Genomic DNA, 23,653 nt, shown 5'->3' on the forward strand with positions numbered 1-23,653 from the left:
CAAGCTATGCATTCAGTACATTCGGCTAGCTATGCATTCAGTATATTCGGCTAGCTATGCATGCACTACATTCGGCTAGCTATACATTCAGTATATTCGACTAGCTATACATTCAGTATATTCGACTAGCTATACATTCAGTACATTCGGTATATTCGGCTAGCTATACATTCAGCTATAACTTACACTAACAGGAGCAATTTCATAAGAGAACAGTCACCAGTATTATCTTGTGCTGTATGAGAGCTATCAAAGTCTTGCCATCTCTCTGGTCCGAACACAAAACATTACCTCATGTATGGATTTCCCCTGTTAAAGGGAGGCTGGGTGTTCAGGAGAGCAGCAACCATGGCAGTCCTCTGTGCTCCCATGATATGATGAAATGTGTCAGGTTGGCAGCGATTCATTAGTTAAGCCTTGTTAGCCGATTGCAGTGCTGTCAGGTAGACTATCCATCCAGTGAGGCTTCCATTCCAGGATCCCTGGGCGTCAGTACAGTGCACTGCAGACAGCCAGCACAGTACCCCCAAAAAATAAAGCATTTACTGAATGGGAAAATAGGTACGATAATCAATCAATGTTACACCATTTATTTTCAACAAATCTAGTCAAATACCAGTTGCTTGTTTATTTCAGTTTCAAGTGTCACAAAGCCGTACAGATGATTTCTGGTTACAATATTTCTTGTTATTCCACCTTAGATAAAATCTCAGTGACATCATCACATCTTTGCACTAAGGAACAAAAACACAAAATTGCAGAGAAAAAAAGGATATTAAAAAACTCCTGTGATTTGTCTTGAAGCCCAAAATGGGCTAGGAGTTCTCACAGTGTACCAGCATGCAACAGAGAAGATACAGAAAATGTTATTCTAATTAGTGTGGCTGCAAGCAGATGTCTTTGTTCATGGTCTTATAAATGTATAGTCCCCTAGTGCACAGATCATCAGTATGGGATTTGTATTAAGGTTTCTTTGTGGACAATCAAAGGAGGAAATGTTTATTGCTCGTCCCTTATTCTTTGAAATGTCCGTCTCTGTGTGGCAGAGGTATTTCAGATGAGTGCACAATGCCCAATTTGGACTCTTGGTTGGTATGTAGACTGGCAGTGTGCCCTCCATGTCCTCAGCACACTGTTTGATAACTGTATTAATTGATTTTAGGTCTACATTTGATCCATTGTTGCATTTTGTAGATCTCTTAATGTAGCTGAAGCTCTAATAAACTCACAGGCATCTGACCCATGACATAAGTCAGCTAAATCAACACAATAACAGGTTAATTGGGAGAGAGGTGAGGAGAGTTTATTTCTAAATCAATAGGAAGTCCTACATAGTGATAAAAGGTCATATAATATTTTGGTACAAGACAACAACCTCTATGTTAAAATGAAAGAGGCTCAAGGAATCTCAACCAATCAATGTGCTCCGAGGCACTATTTTTTTTAAATGGTGCAGACTCCAATTTCTCAAGTGCTCTGGCCTAAATGTCATTTAAAAATGAAAGATGAGAATATTGTAAACAAATCTCTTTGCACCTTTAATAAAAATGGTAAATATTAAATAGAGCTAGACAACCACAATAAGGCTATGTGTTAAGATAATAAGAATAATGTTATTTATACTGTACAAAGGCAAAAATATATCAGACCATGTCAATATAAAAAAGTAACTGCTGCCTTCAAAATATCTCTCTTTCCCCCAAAATAATGTCAAACCATATCAGCTGCAATTCATCCTTCGCACTTAGTTGCACAGTCATTTTATGAGAGTGAGAGATTTTGTCTTGTGAGTGTCCCCAGAATTTTAAAATTCTGTTGACCACACTGACTACTTTCTCTTACTATCCTAAAACATATCACACTTTTCATGCTTTGAGAGGTTTAAATAGACTACTGTACACTGAATTACCCAAAATTCAATCACGCGCATCATCTCCATAGCAGAACACACAAACACAGGGTAAGGTGTTGATAGCTCAATTTACCATCTATTTGGGATAGTGTAGATGGATTGTACAGTGTATTTTCCTAGTGAAATTGAAAAAAAAACGATTCACCCAGTAATACTTGTTTTCTTTATCACTGTCTATTAAAATGTTCCTAAAAGGCACAAGGTAAGTGGATTGCAAACTAGTCACTACAAAAGCAGTTACTGTCCAGCAGGGCTAACAGGTTAAAGGTTCAATGTATTTACACACTTACAGTACAACATGGAGACACAGATTGCACATAATCCTCACAATAATTGTCATTCTTAATAACTGATTGACAACATGGATATCTGCTATGATATTTCCAATTGCACCACTTTACATGTTAAGAAATAAGCTAAATGTAACATTGCATATTAACAAAACCCTACAGAACATCTTTAAAAACATGATCAATGCCTGTTTGACCCTTAAATGCTGTCTGAACCAATCCTATTGTAGAATAGACTACACTACCAAGCTTCTGGCTTTACAAAAAGCCTGGTCACAACAAATAACCACAGGGCTGATGAATGGCCCATGCCACATTTTTGGAGATAAGTTGTCTATTTTTCAAAGAGATCTTGTGAATAGGCCAACCAGTTAGGCAAGTTCATTTAAATGGATTTGGCTGTGTAAAACGACTGTTTGATATCCCCAAAGTTGAGCATTGTGAGAACTTAGAATTATAGGCTTTGAACTTACATTTAGTCAAAAATCTGTTATTGACATGGCCATGCTCTGTACAGTATACCTCACGTTTGTTGAATGCAAAATACCCTAAATAAATTGCTTACACAGTACAAACCTATTTCGAATCTGAACACAAAAGCCCATGCCCCGGAACTAACCTTTAGTTGGACAGAACCCTACCATTCTACGGTCTTGTTTTGCAGGATGATTTTATGAAGTGAAATCTTCCTCACACTCGAATCTGATATCCATTCATGTCTGGAGGGGACTTCGGATCAAGAACTTTCTTCTCTCCTGATGGACTGTACACCCCCCCCAAAAAGAAGAAAAAAGATATGACTTCTCATGACAGATCACAACAAAGATTACTGTTCAGAGAATCCTCTTGGACTACGTCATAGGACATCTAGCCTCTAGTGCTTGTTCAGATCAGTGCAGAACCCTCTCCACTACAGCTAGCACCTTGTTTATTGACCTAAAGAGTATTTACTGTGTTGTCAGAGAGACTATAGTGAGACTAAGCATCTCCTGATATCTGACTATAGTGCACAATCAGTATTACCGTCTCTCGATGCGGCTGTTCCTGCGCATGGGGCTGCCTGGGTTACGGTGGGGCGAGCCCATGTTACACTTCCTGTCTTTGGTGGGTGAAGTGGGCGCAGCCTTCCCAATCTGAAAGACAATCACTCAGTTCTGTTTACCTCACATTAGCAACAAGGGGAAACACAAACGAGGTACACAAACAGTTCTGGTCATATCCTCTGTACAGACTAAGGAGAAGTGCAGTTCAAGTAAGACTCCAATTACTAAACGTTTGTCTTTCAAAATACAGCACATCAATAAATGCAGAGTAGCGAGGTGGAAGGAAAGTCGGTAGCAAACAAACACTCCGATCATCAGCTTTCAATTACTTAGAGTAGTACTAAGGTGAGCTGCTCGATGAGAGGCCCTAACATGCTGGAGGCACAGTGTTGACGGTGATGATGGTAAAATCCTCCGCATCTTTAATGTGATTGTGGGTCCAGTGAATGGGAGAGAGCCCGCTCCCTAAAAATATCAGCCATTGATTGATAGAGGCAGCCATGCATGGCACACAACCGAGCAGAGCAAAGCCATCCCATTCGTTTTATTATACACAGGGCCCTGCGTTAAGGATCCTTTCATTACTGTTTGGGATGATAGCGCATGAGGTCATCATTTGAGGATTATAGCTAGTGAAATGGCAGGTCAACTCCATGTCATCATGCATGATGAGACAGAGGGTCAAAAGGAGTCAGAATCTCAGTGATTAACAGGGGCTTTCCATCTTCTCAGAAAGGATTCACAATAAAATTACCCTAGTGCTTCCCCATCACATGAATCAAAAACATGGAGCTCAGATGTATCCCAATTTCATTTGACACAAATCTAAATTCCAAACGGGTACTGTGGAAGTCTACAAACTAGGAGTTCAGTGCCTGTTGGACCTAATGCAATCACTAGAATCCTAGGAAGCTGACAGGTCTGTTTCATGGATCCCTAACATGGTTTGGCTCATGGACATTTTTCCATCTCAGTCCCCAGATGTGTGCACATGTCCTGCCTTAGTTCTGTACATCCTATCACATTCCTGCACTCTAACACTGTCTCTGTGTCCCTGGGTCCTTTACCTTCATCCTCATGTCCCGAGTGTGTCTCTCCAGCTCTCTCCTCATTTCCTCCTTGGTCAGCTTATCCACATCTAGTATGGAGTGTTTCCAGTCTATCTGCTCCACACTGTGGGGGTCATGGGACACATACTGGCCAATCTTCACCTTCCTCAGGGTGTGCCAGTAACCCATGTAGGCCCCCTCAAACTCCTGCACCAGGTCAGCCAGTGTTCGGAACTCCAGGGGTTTGAACATGAGGTCCATCCGCCGACTGATGCCCAGTGCCCCGAAGCGGCCCCCGCTGTGCACCCCCAGCACGATGTGGCAGAAGTGGTTCCCTGAGAACTGCGTTTTAAAGCTGAGGGGGAAGCGCTCCACACCCGACATGCTGTTGGTAAGGTAACTGGGACAGGCAAGGTCAAGGACATTGAAAAACCTTATCACTGACCCTGGTTGCATGCTCCAACTAGAGTGCCCCTTTACATGGTAACATAAACCACAATTGTTTTCAAGCTCCACTAATCTGTTTTTAAGACAAGAATACATTAGTCTGCATACAGTATTCTCAGACTGAGCACACTAAGTCAGTTCTAATCACATAATACTTGGATGCCCTGATTGTGCCCATAAAGCTTTGTCTCTAAATCCCTGTTACCACACTGAGGCATCACTCCATGTTATTTTTTTAGCTTCCCACAAGCACTCATTTGGAAAACAACATTTCCAAGTCATCATTTATCACCCCATTGACAAATCTTGTGCTGCTGAGTGTGGTAGATGAGAAAAAAATGATGTGCAGGTAACAACAGTGGCATAAGAAAGTCATTACAGTTTTCACATGGAACACCTAAGCTATTTAAAGGAAAGGATACATCCCAAGGATCACAGCCTCCAGACACTTGATTGGCAGTGACTCCCGGGTCATCTCCTTGGCGATATCCATCAACCTACACAGAATATGAGGGTTAGAATACACCTGAAGGCAAGGCAACAAAATAGTCTACTCTAAAAAGGTAGAAATGATAAACTTGGATTCTAAAAGGCCTGAAAGACACTTGTACATATTACAGGTTATCTTTGTGTATGCAAAGGGAAAATGACTAACTCCTTTAGGAAAAATAAATACATTTGATTATTAAAACTGGCATTTTGCATGAGACATTGAAATAAAACCATCTGGTGCTAAATGTCAAGAACCGAGTAAGCAAAATGCATTAGAAGCTTCTGCCGGGGAAACAGATCCTATTAGGCTATGAAAACAGTTCCTGGTCGCAAAGCCCTTGGGTGCAACAGACATACAGCCGATTCAGATACCCAATTCCTTCAGCTTCTGTCATGATCAGCATAATATGAAAGCAATTGGTAAACATGCATAGCTACTTCCTCTGTCTGCTGCCACTGTGGCCCCAGGAGAAGCTATTTCACCAAACCTTGAGATTCTCTCTGGCAGGTAGCTGCCATGTTGCTTACTGTCTGACATTTACAATATCCCTACAAGGCCATGATCCACTCAGGATAATCTAAGAGCTAAGCTAAAATAAAAGATTAGGAAACAGGAAGGGGATAGAAGAAACGGTGAAACTTACGCCGTAAGAGGCCTGCTCTTCTTGATTTCAAAAAACTGTGTTCCCGTGTGATTGTACCTGTAGGATATTGTTAAGTAAACTGTACCAAAATATAAACGCAACATGCAACAATTTCAAAGATTTTACTGAGTTACAGTTCTTATGAGGAAATCAGTCAATTGAAATAAATGCATTAGGCCATAATATACTAATTGTACATGACTAGGAATACAGATATGTGTCTGTTCGTCACAGATACCTTTAAAAAGAAATGGGCCTCACAATGGGCCTCAGATCTCATCACGGTATTTCTGTGCATTCAAATTGCCATCGATAAAATGCAATTGTGTCCGTAACTTATGCCTGCCCATACCATAACCCTACCCCCACCATGGGGCACTGTTCACAACATTGACATCAGCAAACCGCTCCCCCAAATTACACCATACACGAGGTCTGTGGTTGTAAGGCCGGTTGGACATACTGCCAAATTCTCTAAAATGACGTTGGAGGCGGCTTATGGTAGATAAATTAACATTAAATTCTCAGGCAACAGCTCTGGTGCACATTCCTACAGTCAGCATGCCAACTGCACGCTCCCTCAAAAATTGAGACATCTGTGGCATTGTATTGTGTGACAAATCTCCACATTTTACAGTGGCCTTTTATTATCCCCAGCACAAGGGGCACCTGTGTAATGATTATGCTGTTTATTACATAGCTTCTTTATATGCCACAGCTGTCAGATGGATGGATTATTTTGGCAAAGGAGAAATACTCACTAAGTGGGATGTTAAAAAAATTGTGAGAAATGAGCTTTTATGAGTACGTAATATTTCTGGGATCTTTTATTTCAGCTCATGAAATATGGGACCAACACTTTACATGTTGCTTTTATATTTTTTGTTCAGTGTACATACAAATGCAGAGGGAGTGAAACAATATGGGAAATGTCCAAACACAACAGACCCTCTGGGTTGTGCACTGAACGTATTCTCATGGGGAATGAACCCCGTTAAGTGCTTTCTGATATTCATAGTTCCTCGTTTGTGAATTATGGATGAGCTCCTTGAGCTGAGAGATACTAATGTTTATGCTCAAAATAGATTATAGTCTAAACATGGTCTACATTCTGAGATGTGACATACATTGATATTGTCATAAAATAATGAGTAAGAGTAAATAATAGTAAACTATGTTACTGGTTTTATATATATATATAAAGCAGACACTTTTATCCAAAGCGACTCAGTCATGCTTGCATACATTTGACATATGGGTGGTCCCGGGAATCATACTCACTATCCTGGTGTTACAAGCAACATACTCTACCAACTGAGCTACAAAGGACCTCAGTGAGTTACCAATCACCATAATCTTCTTCAGTACATCTACTGTGTGGCCCAGTTTCCATTTGCATGAAATCAGCCTGTGCCTATATCTATGAATTATTTATAATGGCTAACACATATTTCAGGAGACATATATTGAATTCCAACCCAGAGCATAGTGTGTTAGCATCAGGCATGTAATTTAACATATCTACACATTTATTAATGTATAATCAACCTACTGTACATTTTGTTGACGTACCTAAACTGTTATCTAGACTGACAGGTTGGGATAAACAATCATACAGAGACTGACAATGACCAACAACAGCTCCAATGAACAGTCACAGCTTTATCTAGGCTACCTGGGCTATTCATCATTGGTCCAGAGCTTGGCAATAGTGACCAAGCAGTTCTACCATTCCAGGCAAAGGATACTGCAGGTCCCTGATGTATTTCTGTATGGCTTCCAGGCGCTGTGGGATACTGGTGGTTGGCTGGTATGTAGGCACACTCGGTGTAGGAATCTATGGGGGAGAGGCAAAGCACAACAAGAAGCATTAGTATCACACAATCCCTATATTCACAGAGCTGGAGAATGTCCTCTTGTTTAACTTAACAACCATCCTTTATGGGCATGGTCATTATCTTAATTGTTCCATATAGCAAGTCTCACAATGCTACATTAATTGAATATATAATGGAATTCCTTATGAGCACAGACACAGCATTTAACCTCATCTGGACAGCACAGCACATGTACATCTAGTGGCATATTAGGACTGCATGTGTATCTGTGTGATTTGAAATGCTGCATATTTTGACAGCTTCATCCACTTGTTATCTGAGGAGTCGTAACTGTGTCAGTTACAAACATTCTGCATAGTGGGTTATCTTCACTCCATCTCTAGTGCAAATTGAATTAAGCATGTAGCATCATATACTAGGCCTATGCTATGGGACAATATATCCTCCTGAATAGTTTACTGCATGTTTATCTTGAATGATAGTTTATGGTAAATAAATGTGACTAGGATACATATTGAACACTATATGCTAGTGGGAGGAAAAGCTGATTCTTTTTTACTTTCACATTGTTGAAATAGACTGAGTGTAGTCCATAGAGCTGTCAAACTGAAAACAACAGTGTAGGGTGTCTAGGTGAGGACTTCACCTGCTCTTACCTTGGGCAGATCACTGGCTCCCCGGATGCGTGTCCCTATGGCCTCCCCATCAGGGTGAATCCGAGCCACATGCCTCCACATCTGCTCCCAAGTCTCCTCATCCACCGGTAGGCCTCCCCTGTTTACGAAGAAGGGCACCCCTCCGTCCCGCAAATCCTCTTCACCTTCATCCTCATCTCTCTCCTCCACCCCCACACACCCCACTGTGGTCCTTAGCATCCCCCCACACAAGGGACCCCAGTCCTGGAACCTGGCACAGATGGTTTACAGCCTATGTGCCCTGCCCTTTAACTGTCAATCTGATTGCAGTTTCTCAGCAAGTAACACTCCCACAGCAGGTGAGAAACATGAGCAATTCATGACACACTGGATATGTAGAACTTTGCAAAACTGCAGGCTGTATCAGTCTCCAAATTCAAATACTGTACCTCTTATGAACAAAATTGCACACAATCATATGTTCCACCCAAATGCAGAGTTAAAGCTACAGTAGTTGTTACAATTGTCCACTTATGTCAGATGAGTTCAATTATTATTATTTTTTTGCAAAATCAGGGATTAAAGGGAATTATAGTTAGCCTACATCAAGTCATGTCTGAACGATAATGTTATTGGCACTTTAGAAACATCACAATGCAGGTTAAATCAAGTAAATCATTGAAATACTGAAACTAGACAATATATTATTAAAACTAGAAAATGCGTGAATTTTTAGGCATCATGAAAATAAGACTTCAACAATGAAGTTGAACTAAGCACATTGGGAAATGATGAATACACATAATGCCTACAACATAAGGGGGGAAAATAGCATCTTCCAAAAGGGTATACAGACAACAAACAGTAGTTTGTATTAAAAACCACCAATACCCGGCACCGTTATCCCAGAGGTCATTCGGTCTATATCCAAAACGCCGGGATAGATTGGATACGATCACATTTCTTCGACACTCCGCTTAGTTAGTGCCCGCATTCCAGTCTAGTCCATTTTACGACACAATATTGTTCGTTTCAGTCCAAATCAATCCAGTTTGAACGCCCATGGCTACAGAGTAGCGAGAGCTAATCTCATGCCTGCTACAATATTGCGCCGCTCAGACACTCCCAGATCTATAGCAGCTGCGCATGCGCAGACGGTTTCAACGAGCTTCACATTTCCTCCGCTGTAACAGACAGCAAGTCAGTCAAGAACGAACACTTATTTTCAATTACGGTTTAGGAACAGTGGATTAACTGCCTTGTTCAGGGGCAGAACGACAGCTTTTTACCTTGTCAACGCGTGGATTCGATTTGCAACCTTTCGGTTACTAGTCCAACGCTCTAACCACTAGGTAGCCTATGAAATGCAGCACAATTTAAAGGTTTATAATAAATGCACTCTCCATGACTAATGACGTATAGCCTACCTCTTCACACTATGATAGAAAAAATACCGGATACATTCGACTATTCTTCCATTAATTTATTTCAATTTTCAGCCTTGACAGAATGCATTTGTACTTTTTTGGAACAAAGTGAAAAACAGTTTCGGAATAGTAAGAAATACACCAGTCATTAAATTTGCAAAATTATTACTCTGTCATCCATTTCTGCTAAAAATGTAGAGCATAAACTCAAGTCCTTTAACAATATACAATAAGCAGGTAAACAAATCAAAACCTTCGACAAAAGCCACAGTCCAACTTTTAAATTCCATCAACTGAATATTAGAATCTTGGAGCACCATAGTCATCAGGCATTCTTTCAATGTTGAACCTGTGAAAAATATTACGGTTAGACATGGTTTAAAGATCATGGTATAAGACATTTTATATGAGTGAGAGATAAACTAGCTATAAAACACAGTGATAACCACAAATGACCAATTGAACACTGATAATCTGATGTTAATTCTGACCTATGGTTGGAGATGTACATGATGGGTACTCCTGGGATCTTTCTGATCCTTCTCTTCAGGTCCCTGTCCACAGTTGCCAGGATGTAGCACTTGTGCTGTGAAAGATACATGATTGAATTGGTGTTCTTCTCTGGTATAAAACCACAGTGCTCTAATGACTAAAGAGTTTCCCTAATGTAATACATTGTCAATTTAGTAGATTAAACTACATTACCTGGGTTACCCTTTGAACTAAGCAGTCATCAGCGTATGTTCCTTTGTGGGTGCATGGCAGTCGTTCGAACCGAGGATCCTTGGCTATCCTACAGAGGCAGAAAATGCATCCGTCATATACCTTCCCTATGGAACGTTGATAATACCCTCAGAACGTGTGTGTGTGTATGCGTCTGAATGTCTGTAGTGTATCTGGATGTTGGTCTTCACAACAGCTAGTTACCTCAGAGCTACTCTATACTTCATCCCCAGTTTCTCTATCTCAGCCATTACACAGTCTGTGATGCATGGGATACCTTGAACAAGCAAAAGTATAATTTAAAAATACACTGGTTATTCCTTAGTTACATTAACTGAGTTCACGCTGAATAAACTTTGCCAGATACTCACACTTGGCATACAGGCAGTCCATCATTGACTGAACTATGTCCAGTTTAGCCTTGATGGAGAAGTTAATGAAATTGGTGTCGACCAGGATGTGATAAGGGGGACCAAGCTGAGTGTTGTACTGGAAGAACAGGCACGATGGATATTTTGGACTGCAGGTAGGAAAATAAATGTGTGAACACACAGTAAGAAGGTATCGACCTATAATCAATCATTTGTCCATAATATACTGAATATTAGTTAAGAGTTCTGGGTGCATTTGTTTGTTCTGATATTTGTGAAGTAGTCTGGGTACCAGTCTTTTTAGCTAACATTCCACTCCTTGCATTTGCCAAAGAGACTGGCCTTTCGGCATCCATTGCTCAAAGTAGCTAGAGAGAACTCCGCAATGAGAGAAATAATAAGGAAAATATTAGCTCGATAGAATCTTGTAGGCTGTGTTTTCTTCAGCTACATCCCATTAATGAGAGAAAAGAAACGCAAAACTGGCACCTGTCGTCATTCATCGCACATATGCTGATCACCATGACTTGGGAGTACAGACAGACTACTTTAGAAAATAATTCAAACTCACAGACAACGTAAAATGACCCACCAATCATAGCCACCAGAGCATCTGACACTCACAAATCATATTTCTTCCTAAAAACGTATTCATAACCTAGGCGCGCCTTCAAATCTTGGCTGTAGTCCATCAAAAAGTAGGCATATGCTACATTATACATAATGCTAAACTATAGTAAGCTAGGACTAATACATAGGATAGCATACAAATGGTGGATTAATAGCTCAGCCAGTGAATTAACTTTAATTTACACATCTTCACTGTTCCCTTCTTGCGCAATTGATGCATCTCCACATCACACAATAACTTCTCTTGTGTGATGAAATCACATTGGCTGGTGGCAAAAATGAAATGAACAGGAATCCTCTATTCTCCATATGCCTAATGTTTACAAGGAAATGTATTACATCATAATGCCCAATGTTCTAATGTTTACAATCAAATGTATGAATTAAGTTAGAATGTTTTCCCAAGTGTAATTTGTACAAACGTGATTGGATGATAGCTGTGAGAGTTATCAAATCAGGATAAAAATCCTCTGATCTCCTCGGGCTCATTAACGATAGAATGTTCCTATTTGATGATTGCTGAAAGGTCTCTTTGGCAAATGAAAGGAGTGGCAAGGAGTATATTCTAATAGCTGAACAGAGATGGCAACCAGCCTACTTGTGAAGCTACTTACACTTCTTTTTCCTTTATTTCTGATGGATCCTTTTTCTTTGTCTCTTTTACTTTGGCACGATCTTTCTCGTTTCTAAAGAAACCCAAGAGTCAATACCATGAGGACTCAACTGGAATATATCATGATAAAGTATGTATTAGTCAAACTAAAGAAATTAGTGAGTCTAAGGAAGCTAGCTGATATTTCTGACATTCCATGCCAACTTGTTAGCTTGACGTTTAGCTAATCCACAAAATTGGCATGGTTTATCAGTCAAACTAGACGGTGTGAATGATTCATATTCGTGCTAGCTAACATCATTGGCAGAGACTCACATTCTCTGATCTTTCAAGCTTATCATTCTCTTCATTGAAGCAAACTTCTTTGTCTTCCGTTTCCCCTAAAGTAAACATATGGAAATACAAGTCAGAAGTAAAGAATAGCGTTTGCTAAATTTATGTAAAAATGCACACTTCAGTTAGCTCCAGTCAAGTGACTACTGTTAGCTAGCTAAGCTAGCAGAGCAAAAAAAGGCATACGAACTCTGGCCTAAAAATATATTTTAATTTATTCCAACTGCCGAATCAAGAACCACGGTCTATATTTAAACGATGACCTTGTATTTTGATAAATTATCGTACGACTTACCATGGTTTGTTTTTAAAAATACAACAGCTGACTTGTATAACTGCCTACAGCCCTCGTGTGACTGTGTCTAAACGTCATCAACAATCGACGTTTGTTTCCCTGCGCATCTCGGCTTCCGGTTGCCGCTAGCTAGTTAAATATAATAAATACATTCAAGGTAGGACTGTTATTCTTAAAATTAAAATGGATTTATCTGATGTATTTGAACGTAGCTATGCGTGAGCGGTGAATTATTACATGTTTTGAAACACTGAATTTGGCTTTGGAATACCACATTTCGATTTTGAGTTGACATTGACGGTTTAACGTACGTCGTAGGTAGCTAACGTAGGCTACAGTATCAGCAACAAGCTAGCTAGTTAGTCTGTACTTGTCCTGAAGGAATTTATGTTGTAGCTAGCTGACTATAATCCCTGCCAGTGTGCATAGCCTAAAACACATGAATCACGTTGGTTGTCGATATTGATGTATTATCTAAACACATATGGAGTATTGAGCTAACGTCAGTTAGCTGCTGCTGTCTCATTAATTGATCGACTTTTCCAACCAGCCAGGTAACGTATCACGAGCCAGCATTTAGCAAAGCATATTGATCACTTAAACTTTCTTCATTTTACAGCGTTCCTGGAGTTATCAGGTCTGTGATCTGCTGCCCAACAACCTCCTTATTGATAGAGAGCTTCCGTGACCTAGTTGTCATTCATTAGGGGTCATATGCAAAGCAGGTATAATTTCACCCTTGAAGGTTTCCCCATCGGAAAAATAGCTCAAAGAAACTAAGGGGATGTGTGGGAGGCAACGCAATGGGCGTGTCTGCAAAAACAATTGAGAGGGTAGCCATTTATTAAATCAGGATGATAGTTGGAATAGGCTGCATCAGTACAACATAATGAATAATAGCTAAACACGTCATATATATATATACACACACACACATACACACAAAGGTAGCTCAACATTGACGAAAGCAAGCTAACAAAGGCAGTTGTCAAACACCATGCAAATAAATCACACTGACCAAGGACTTCAACACCAAATGGAAAGACGACAAACTTAGTAAATAAATCATCCATGTGAAAATAATAGGAAAAGTCTATATTAGCACATAACATCTCCCAAGCGGTATGAACATTGATTAAGTGCAGGTGTGCTTACTTAATGGTGTAGGGAAGGAAGTACCACCCCGCAGGGTTGACTGGAGGCAGGTGGGGAATTTGCTATAGCCGCCCCAAATGTGGAACATACTTTAACGCAAAACAAATACAGCCTAGTGGGTGAGGGGCTGTGTGGAAAGGGCTAAGCCCCCCGAAAATCAGTGCTGCCATCCAGGACCTCTATACCAGGTGGTGTCAGAGGACGGCCCTAAAAAGACTTCAGCCACCCTAGTCATAGACTGTTCTCTCAACTACCGCACGGCAAGTGGTACCGGAGCGCCAAGTCTAGGTCCAAGAGGCATCTAAACAGCTTCTACCCCCAAGTCATACGACTCCAGAACATCTAATCAAATGGCAATCCAGACCATTTGCATTCCCCCCCTCTTTTACGCTGCTGCTACTCTGTGCATAGTCACTTTAATAACTCTACCTACATGTAACCTCAATTTCCTTGACTAACCAGTGCCCCTGCACATTGAATCTGTAACGGTACACCATGTATATAGCCTCGCTATTTATATTTTACTGCTGCTCTTTAATTATTTGTTGCTTTTATTTCTTATTTTTTTAGGGAAAACGGCATTGTTGGTTATGGGCTTGTAAGTAAGCATTTCACTGTAAAGTCTACACATGTTCTATTCGGCACATAGAAATCAAATTTCATTAGATTTAGCAGACGCTCTTATCCAGAGCGATTTAATGTATTCACGGTAAGGTAGATAGGTGGGACAACCACATGTCACAGTACATTTTCCTCAATAAACTAGCTATCAGCAAAGTCAGAGTTAGAAGGGGGGATCACGGAACAAAAATATAAAGCGCAACAAAGTGTTGGTCCCAAGTTTCATGAGCTGAAATTAAAGATCACGGAAATTTTCCATATGCACAAAAGGCTTATCTCAAATATTCCACAAAAATGTGTTTACATCCCTGTTAGTGAGCATTTCTTCTTTGCCAAGATAATCCATCCACCTGACTGGTGTGGCATATCAAAAAGCTGATTAAACAGCATGATCATTACACAGGTGTACCTTGTGCTGTGGACAGTAAAAGGCCACTAAAATATGCAGTTTTGTCACACAACACAATGCCACAGATGTAAAGTTGAGGGAGTGTGCAATTGGCATGCTGACTGCAGGAATTTCCACCTGATCCGTTGCCATAGAATTTCATGTTTATTTCTCTACCATAAGCTGCCTCCAACATAATTTTAGAGCATTTGGCAGTACGCCCAACCGGCCTCAACTGCAGACCACGTGTATGGCATTGTTTGGGTGAGCGGTTTGCCGATGTCAACATTGTGAACAGAGTGCTCAATGGTGGCTTTGGGGTTATGGTGTGGGCAGGCATTTTTTTAAAAAATACATTTGATTTGAACCTATGGCAATTTGAATACACAGATACCGGGACGAGATCCTGAGGCCCATTGTCATGCCATTCATCCGCCGCCCTCACCTCATGTTTCAGCATAATACACAGCCCCATGCCTCAAGGACTTGTACACAATTCCTGGAAGCTGAACATTTCCCAGTTCTTCCATGGCCTGCATCATCACCAGACATGTCACCCATTCAGCATGTTTGGAATGCTCTGGATTGGCAGCCTGTTCCAGTTCAGTAGATTACGGCCTAATGAATTTATTTAAATTGACTGATTTCCTTAAGAACTGTGACATTATTTAAGATGCTCTGAAGAGAGAGGGTTTCAAAAGATGGGCAGGGACTCTGCTGTCCTAGCTTCAGGGGGAAGCTAGTTCCAACATTAGGGTGCCAGGACGGAGAAGAGCTTGGACTGGTCCGAGTTGAGCTGCCCTCCTGTTTGGGTGGGAGGGCCAAGAGACCAGAGGTGGCAGAACAGAGTACTCATGTTGGGGTGTAGGGTTTGAGCATAACCTGAATTTCGAGAAGGGCAATTCCTCTTGCTGCTCCATAAGCAAGTGCCATGCGAGCGTCGACTGGAAGCCAGTGTAGTATGCGGAGGAGCGGGGTGACATGGAAGAACTTGAGACCGTTGAACACCTGGCAGGCTACAGCGTTCTAGATAAATGGCAGGGGTTTGATGGCACACGCGGGTCGCCCAGCCAACAGTGAGTTGCACAAGTCCAGATGGAAGACAAGTGTCTGGATTAGGACCTGCGCCACTTCCTCAAGCCACTTCCTGTGTGAGGTAGGGTTGTACTCTACGGATGTCATAGAGCATGAAGCTGCAGGAGCGAGTTCCTGCTGTGATGTGTGCAGAGAACGACAGTGTTGTCCAGGGTCAGGGTTCTTTGCACTCTGCTATGGGGACACAGTGGAGTTGTCAATTGTGATGGAGAAGTTGAGCGGGCAGGCCTTCCCCGGGAGGAAGAGGAGCTCCGTCGTGTCGAGGTTGAGCTTGAGGTAGTGGCAAGTCAGTTAAGAACAAATTCTGGGCCAATTGTGCGCTGCTCTATGGGACTCCCAATCATGCCCTGTTGTGATACAGCCTGGAATCGAACCAGGGTCTGTGGTGACACCTCTAGCACTGAGATGCAGTGCCTTAGAACGCTGCGCCACTCGGGAGCCAATGACTTTTGGTGTCCATTACAGGAAAGCCCCATACAAACTGCCACCGTAGATTTTTTAATGAACCTGTTCATGGAGATACTTACTTAGTTTTTGAGTCACTTTTAAAAGTATCTTAGAAATGTCAGTTTCCAGTGGCAAGTGGTTCTACAAAAGCCAGCAAACCACATCTAGCATTTCCCAGCATCTTTGCAGGAACTAGACATTTCTATGCAACGCAGCCACGTGTAGAAGTAGATGACGGCGCATCACAGTGCGACCAAAACAAAGATCTACACGCATGCAAGAGGAAGATCTTACTCTGTACAAAACAAGATCTTACTCTGTACAAAAAAACTTGATTTAATATTTTTCTGAATTTTATGTTTTTTTTGTAGAACCACCTGCAACTGGTATCCCTCCCATCTTGGCTGGGGGTAGCTGGCCGTCAGCGCAAGGTAGGTGTAGGGGGCCTGGTAAGGCTGAGCTGGTTGTTGGACTTGGGCCTGGCAAGGCTGGACTGGTAGCTGGCCCGGGTAAAGCTTAGCTGGTTGGTAGCCCCCTCCCCCATTGCGTTACCAACCCAGGTTTTGGCACCATGAAAAATAGGTAAAAGAAACTAAGGGATGTGTGGGAGGCAATGCAAATGGGTGTGTCTGCAAGAACACAGAGAGGGTAACCTTTTATTAAACTATGATGACAGTTGGATGGTTTCTGGGAATCAAATAAGGAATATGCTACATCAGCACAACACATAAGTATTACTCCTAACACCACAGATGTGTACAAAGAACTGTGATAATATAATGTTAGTATAATGGCTAAGGCAAGCTAACAAAGGCTGTGGTCAAACAAAAGACAAACAAATCACACTGACCAAGGAAGTCAACACCAAAAGGAAAGAGGGCAAACTTAGTAACTCATCCACATAACATATCTTCCAAACACATCACACTACCAGTCCATGAGGTATCAACATTGATTACTTCTTCAATGAGGGTAAGGGTGGTTGGCATCTAATAAATGTTGCATTACTGCCACCTACTAGACTGGAGTACAACTCCCATATACTTTGCTTGGGGAAGAAAAGAAAAAAATCACTACACACAAAAACTTTTTTTTAAATCCCACACTACTCCACTATTTAAATATATTTAGTCCTACTTCAGACCAACAACCTGAAAGGATGGGACATCACCACTTAACACACCATGTAACTCTTCTGATGTCAAGTCTCGCACACCCAAATACCTCTGCAGCTGCCACCACAACCTCAATTGTCTGCAAATGACCTTCCATCCCTGCAGTACAGTTAATAACCATTGCTATAAATGCTAAAAATCCAGTCTTACTGAAACATCTATCACTTGTTATCCTATCCCTCTGTACTGGTACAGATCTACTACTGACACCACTCCACTCCAGGATCCCTCCCCCTACTTTCTTCACTGACGCAGCATATGACAACTTCTGCACTACTCTATCCCTGGAAACCTCAACCTGCCTCTCGCACAGGACATTTCTGATCCCCAGGCCCATGGGCACCCCTACAATTGCCACATACCACTACTTTCCCCATTTCTACACAGTCCTTTGTCTAATGCCCTTCTGCACACCTAGGAACCTCCCTCCTACACACTGCTGCCACACCCATAAGCTTGACACCTGCAACAACGTAATGTAGTCGGCATAAAACCTCGTACAGTTTAACTTACATATCCTAACATCACTTTCTGGCAAAGACTCAAACAAAACTCAAAAGAACAGACAACGACTTCTGTTTCACCATTCACACCACCCTGTCTGCGTCGCACCAAACAACGAGCATCACAAATACCGGAATCTTCCCCTTCAGTTAGGTAACTTTTACATTTACTGCCATTCCAGTAATCACTTTTTTTTTCTTGAGCAAAATAAATCTCTTACCCACATTCATTTAATGCGGAGCGCCTGCTCCCTCTGCCCAGCAGAAACACAAACAATTATCACAAGACCACTTCTGGTTACCCTCACTGACTCCACAGCACCCACCTTGAAACCACAAATGGATCAGCCAAAAGGCAAGGGTGCACTTTTTCCAAATACTTCACTCCTACTGTCACAGACTCATCTTTATCCTGACCTCAACACTGATTAGTTACCGGTGTGCCTACTTAAATGTGTGGGGGAAGGAAATAACGCCCCTGCATGAAGTGTGGGTGACTGGTGGTTGGTGGGGAGTCTGGAAATGGGTGGGGAATTTTGTACACCAATCATTAGGGGTGCTGTAGCAAATATGTATCTTGTGGGGATGTTGTTCTTGTAGACAATCTATGTCTATGGGTGTTGCCAATGCATTTATTCTATGTTTTTGTCGCTGTGGACTTTGGTGGTCTTTAGTTTAGATTATGAGATAAAAGTAATGAGACATTTTAAGAACCTTGCCAGTTCATGCATATGTCATCTGGATTACATGTCCTATCCCATCATTCAACACTCCTCCAGTGTGAGACATTAACATTCATGCATGCCTTCTCTGGCTATGCTGCTACTGCATAATGAAAGCACCTGAGTTGCTAGATGAGCATGGTCACAACTTTTTAGTTGTCTCAGTCATTGTTTAGGCTTACCTTTCATGAGCTGCCTGACTTAAACCTGTGATGTTGTTGTTGTTGTTGCTATAGCTCTTTACCAGTGAAGAAGCTGGAGAATGAACATGATTTGCAACTTTTTATTTTATCGTGCAGTATTTTGGACCTGGCCCAGCCTTTGTGGGGAGCAGAAGAGTCTGAGTCAGAGCTGAAGATGGTCTGATGGACCTCCGCTTTTTGCTGACTTTCCTCTTCTGCTCAGTCTCGTGGATCTTCTTCTGGGAAGTGCGCTGGAAGAAAGGCAAAGAAAGTCAGATTGAAGAATGGATTCAAGGCCACAGTCTCTCCGAATACAAACACTTATTTGAAGGTCAGTCGACAAAATATCAGCAACTTGATTTGATCCAGCGTTTATGAATGACATGGAACAGTGTCAGTTTGGTATCTCTGAACTATTGCTGATGTAAAGAAGCCAGAGGCTAATGTGATTGCAACCAAACACAGTAACATCTTCATTGATTTATTCTGTAGTTGATTCACAGCATCCCAGTTCTTTTACAACAAGAGGAATTGATCATCTTTGAATTTACTCATCCATTGGAGTTTGTACAAAAGCCTACACAGTTCAAAGGATATTTTCTTGAATGTTCAGCCAATGATTTAGCTCATTCTCTGCCGTTGAAGAGGTAGAGGTCTTGGTTTTAGGTTAGTGTAATTTCCCAAAGCTCATGATGTTGTGGTTTTAGTGATTTAGGGCTTGCCTGTTTGCAGGTAGGAGTATATTCTTATCTTGGCCTGTTGTTGAGGTGAATTAATTTATGATAAGGCAGGCTATAGACTAGATCCTTCTCTGCTCTGGCTGATTTGTCTGTGTCTGTCTTTGCCTGTGTGTGTAGATGTGGAGACTCTGGAGGAGCTGAGCCTGAGTATTCTGACTCGTCTGGAGTACGTGGTGAGAGAGAAGCGGCGCTGGAGGGACATCGCAGAGGCTCATATCCAGCTGCTGCGAGACTTTGCCTTCCAGGAGTGGCTCTGCTCTCAGAGCCTTGAGCACTACTATCATACGTAAGCATACCACCACCATGTTGTCAGTGCCACTACACAAGCATGCAACTAATTATTACCAGCATAGCACTACCTACCTCTCACCTGTCATGGGCAGATTCAAACCCATCACATAAACACAATTAACATTACTAAAGATTCTGCATGACTTTTTTTCCCATTTGAGTCATTTAGCAGATGCTCTTATCCAGAGAGACTTACAGTTAGTGCACTAACATCTTACTGAATTCACTCATTTTGTGAAACACTGAGGTCCCTCTTTCACTTTCTGTCTTTCTCTGAGAGATAGAATAACAGCCTTAGAAGATATGTGTTTTTATGTCCACTTGGGGGCAGCATCCCCATTCATGGCTGGCTGCACTTGGTGACATTAAGCTCAGTGGCTGCAGTGTTTCCGAGCAGCATTTCCCAAACTCGGTCCCGGGGCCCCCCCTGGGTGCACGTTTTAGTTTTTGCCCTATCACTACACAGCTGATTTAAACAATCAAAGCTTGATGATGAGTTGGTTATTTGAATCAGCTGTGTAGTGCGAGGGCAAAAACCAAAACGTGCACATGACCAAGTTTGGGAAATCGTATTTCAGAGGGTCACTTAAAGAGGCAATACACAGTTGCTACAGCCATTTTTGAAAAACGTATAAATGTATTATATGTACCCATTTATTCTTGAAAATATAACTTATAATTGCCTCATGAGCTAGATTCAACTGTGGTATAAGCTTGTTTTACTCCAATGTTTGTAAATTAGTAAGAGTAAACAAACACTATAAAGCCTCAACATGGTTAAAAATCGTGATCTCATGGATGGTCAGTCATTGCGTCCATAGCTCTGTCTATGAATTTGAGACTGGTTACATTTCTCCTGCCCCATCCTTCAGCTTTTTACCGAAACGGGGCGGGGAGTCGGCTTTGTTATTGTTTCAACTGCTGAATGCCGCTTTAAGGTGTTGTTACACATACAATATGCTAGATGTTATGCAATGCTGCGGATATGGGGGTAGCTCTCAGTGGACGGAGTAGCAGACCCTTTTTTCTGTCTAATGTTTGAATAAATATCGGTTTTCAGTTGCATCACATTCAGACATTTCATTGTGATCCATGGGCTAGTCATACAAATGGGATTCTTAACCGACCTCCTCTGCATATTACTGTAGTACAGTATGAGTTCACCTCTGTCTGAGCAGTGACACTCACTCCCTACCTGAAGTAATTGTGAACATGAGCAGCTGGGGGTTATAGTGGTTACTATACTTTGTTTCTTGTAGCTACAGCAGCTGTCAACTATGGGAAGCTTTTGTTCCTTGAGTAGATTACCCATATACCATTTTATACATCTGTCAGTGGAGGAAGCCATTTCATCATAACTCAATACATACCACACTATTTTACTTTAATGTTTATATGAACCTTAAAGGGGCAATCTGCGAGAGCTACGTACATTTTTTGACATTTCAATTCATGATATATACTATATTTGATTATTGAACAATATACAGTGGCAAGAAAAAGTATTTGAACCCTTTGGAAATAACTGGATTTCTGCATAAATTGGTCATAAAATGTTATCTTTTGTCATGTCTATTGAACACACCGTGTAAACATTCACAGTGCAGGGTGGGGAAAGTATGTGATTTAATAACTGGTTGACCCTCCTTTGGCAGCAACAACCTCAACCAAATGTTTTCTGTAGTTGCGGATCAGACTTGCGCAACAGTCAAGAGGAATTTTGGTCCATTCCTCCTTACAGTTCAGTTCAGCAATATTCTTAAGATGTCTGGTGTGAACCGCTCGAGGTCCTGCCACTGGATTTTAAGTCAGGTTGAGGTCAGGACTGACTGGGCCACTCCAGAAGGCATATTTTATTCTGTTGAAGTCCTTCGGTTGTTGATTTACTTCTGTGTTTTGGGTCGTTGTCCTGTTGCAGCACCCAACTTCTGTTGAGCTTCAATTGGCGGACAGATTACCTAACATTCTCTTGCAAAATGTCTTGATAAACTTGGGAATTCATTTTTCTGTCTGATAGCAAGCTGTCCAGGCCCTGAGACAGCAAAGCAGCCCCAAACCATGATGCTTCCTCCACCATACTTTATAGTTGGGATGAGGTTTTGATGTTGGTGTGCTGTGCCATTTTTTGTAGTTTCATCTGTCTACAGAATATTTTGCCAGTAGCGCTGTGGAACATCCAGGTGCACTTTTGCAAACTTCCGACGTGCAGCAATGGGGCGGCAGGTAGCCTAGTAGTTAGAGCGTTGGACTAGTAACCAAAAGGTTGCAAGATCGAATCCCCGAGTTGACAAGGTAAAAATATGTCATTCTGCCCCTGAACAAGGCAGTTAACCCACTGTTCATTGAAAATAATAATTTGTCCTCCCATGAACACCATTCTTGTTTAGTGTTTTACATGTCGTATACTCGTCAACAGAGATGTTAGCATGTTCCAGAGCTTTCTTTAGCTGACACTCTAGGATTCTTCTTAACCTCATTGAGCTGTGCTCTTTTGCAGTCATCTTTGTAACCCCTTTCAGCTTTATTCAAGACAACAATTCTTAATCTTAGGTCTTCTGAGATCTATTTTGTTCGAGGCATGGTTCACATCAGGTAATGCTGCTTGTGAATAGCAAACTCACATTTTGTGAGTGTTTTTTATAGGTCAAGGCAGCTCTAACCAACACCTCCAATCTCATCTCATTGATTGGACTCCAGGTTAGCTGACTCCTGACTCCAATTAGCTTTTAGAGAAGTTATTAGCCTAGGGGTTCACAGACTTTTTCCAACCTACACTGTGAATGTTTAAGTGATGTATTAAGTAAGGATTTCACTGTTGTATTTGGCGCACGTGACAAATAAACTTCGATTTGAATATAGACAAGAAAAATACAATAATTTGTGTGTTATTAGTTTAAGCTCACTATGTTTGTCTATTGTTGTGACTTAGATGAAGATCAGATCAAATTTGACGACCAATTTATACAGAAATCCAGGTAATTCCAAAGGGTTCACATACTTTTTCTTGTCACTGTAATTTATAAATAAATCCATAATGGGTAATTTTCTTACCCCATCAGAACCCAAAATATAAACTTGTTTTACTCCTTTGTTTTCAAACAAAGTAATTGTAAACAAACACTGTATAGCCTCAAAACATGGTTAAAACTGTAATCTCATGGATGGTCAGTCCTTGCATCCATAGCTCTGTCTATGAATTTGAGAGTCGATACATTTCTCCAGCCCCATCCTTCAGCAATTAACACTATTTAGACTTCATCACTGGAGGTGTCCCTGCCTCAGACCTGGATGTGCATGGCCATAGGGCCATTACAATGTCTGTGAGTACTCCTGCACTTCAGCTCTATTACATTCAAAAACAACAAGTCCCTTGACACGTCCGTCTTCCAGGAGTCTGTGTGCCCTGCCCTACAAGCTGACTGTCATGAGTCTGATATCCCTGATGAGATAGATGGTTGACCTGTATAACAGCACTCTAAGGAACACCTTAAACAGCCTTGCCCTTGAAAAAGTATCCTTCCAAATATCCTTCCAACAGTTCTCCCCATGGTACACAAAGGATCTGCTTAGCATGAAGACCCATGGCCACAAG

At 41.4% G+C, this 23,653-nt stretch overlaps 3 protein-coding genes across 6 annotated transcripts in view; 1 reads left to right on the forward strand and 2 right to left on the reverse strand.

Moving 5' to 3' along the window:
* Window positions 1–588: 588 nt before the first annotated feature.
* LOC115146235 (tubulinyl-Tyr carboxypeptidase 1-like) lies at window positions 589–9,485 on the reverse strand. Its single transcript, XM_029688193.2, has 7 exons — window positions 8,372–9,485; window positions 7,626–7,714; window positions 5,878–5,934; window positions 5,164–5,238; window positions 4,313–4,694; window positions 3,226–3,335; window positions 589–2,965 (listed from the first exon to the last, which is right to left on the reverse strand). The coding sequence occupies exons 1-7, from the start codon at window positions 8,588–8,590 to the stop codon at window positions 2,893–2,895; spliced, it is 1,005 nt and encodes a 334-aa protein (XP_029544053.1). The 5' UTR covers window positions 8,591–9,485; the 3' UTR covers window positions 589–2,892.
* A 333-nt stretch (window positions 9,486–9,818) lies between these two features.
* Window positions 9,819–12,849, reverse strand: LOC115146236 (rRNA-processing protein FCF1 homolog). Its single transcript, XM_029688195.2, has 8 exons — window positions 12,743–12,849; window positions 12,430–12,494; window positions 12,116–12,187; window positions 10,872–11,020; window positions 10,705–10,777; window positions 10,483–10,570; window positions 10,269–10,363; window positions 9,819–10,126 (listed from the first exon to the last, which is right to left on the reverse strand). The coding sequence occupies exons 1-8, from the start codon at window positions 12,743–12,745 to the stop codon at window positions 10,078–10,080; spliced, it is 594 nt and encodes a 197-aa protein (XP_029544055.1). The 5' UTR covers window positions 12,746–12,849; the 3' UTR covers window positions 9,819–10,077.
* LOC115146788 (apoptosis-resistant E3 ubiquitin protein ligase 1-like) overlaps window positions 12,821–23,653 on the forward strand; it is a 42,788-nt gene continuing 31,955 nt past the window's right edge. The window contains exons 1-4 of one of the 4 annotated variants that reach the window (XM_065004233.1): window positions 12,821–12,899; window positions 16,820–16,879; window positions 19,148–19,361; window positions 19,888–20,056. In XM_065004233.1, coding sequence (XP_064860305.1) covers window positions 19,214–19,361; window positions 19,888–20,056 — 317 coding nt within the window. In that variant the 5' untranslated portion in view covers window positions 12,821–12,899; window positions 16,820–16,879; window positions 19,148–19,213. Of the gene's footprint in view, window positions 12,900–12,949; window positions 13,297–16,819; window positions 16,880–19,147; window positions 19,362–19,887; window positions 20,057–23,653 lie in introns of those variants that run through there. The other 3 variants (XM_065004234.1, XM_065004235.1, XM_065004236.1) reach the window with 3 other exon arrangements.

This window comes from Oncorhynchus nerka, linkage group LG18 (genome assembly GCF_034236695.1).
Source record: "Oncorhynchus nerka isolate Pitt River linkage group LG18, Oner_Uvic_2.0, whole genome shotgun sequence".
Classification (NCBI taxonomy): domain Eukaryota; kingdom Metazoa; phylum Chordata; class Actinopteri; order Salmoniformes; family Salmonidae; genus Oncorhynchus; species Oncorhynchus nerka.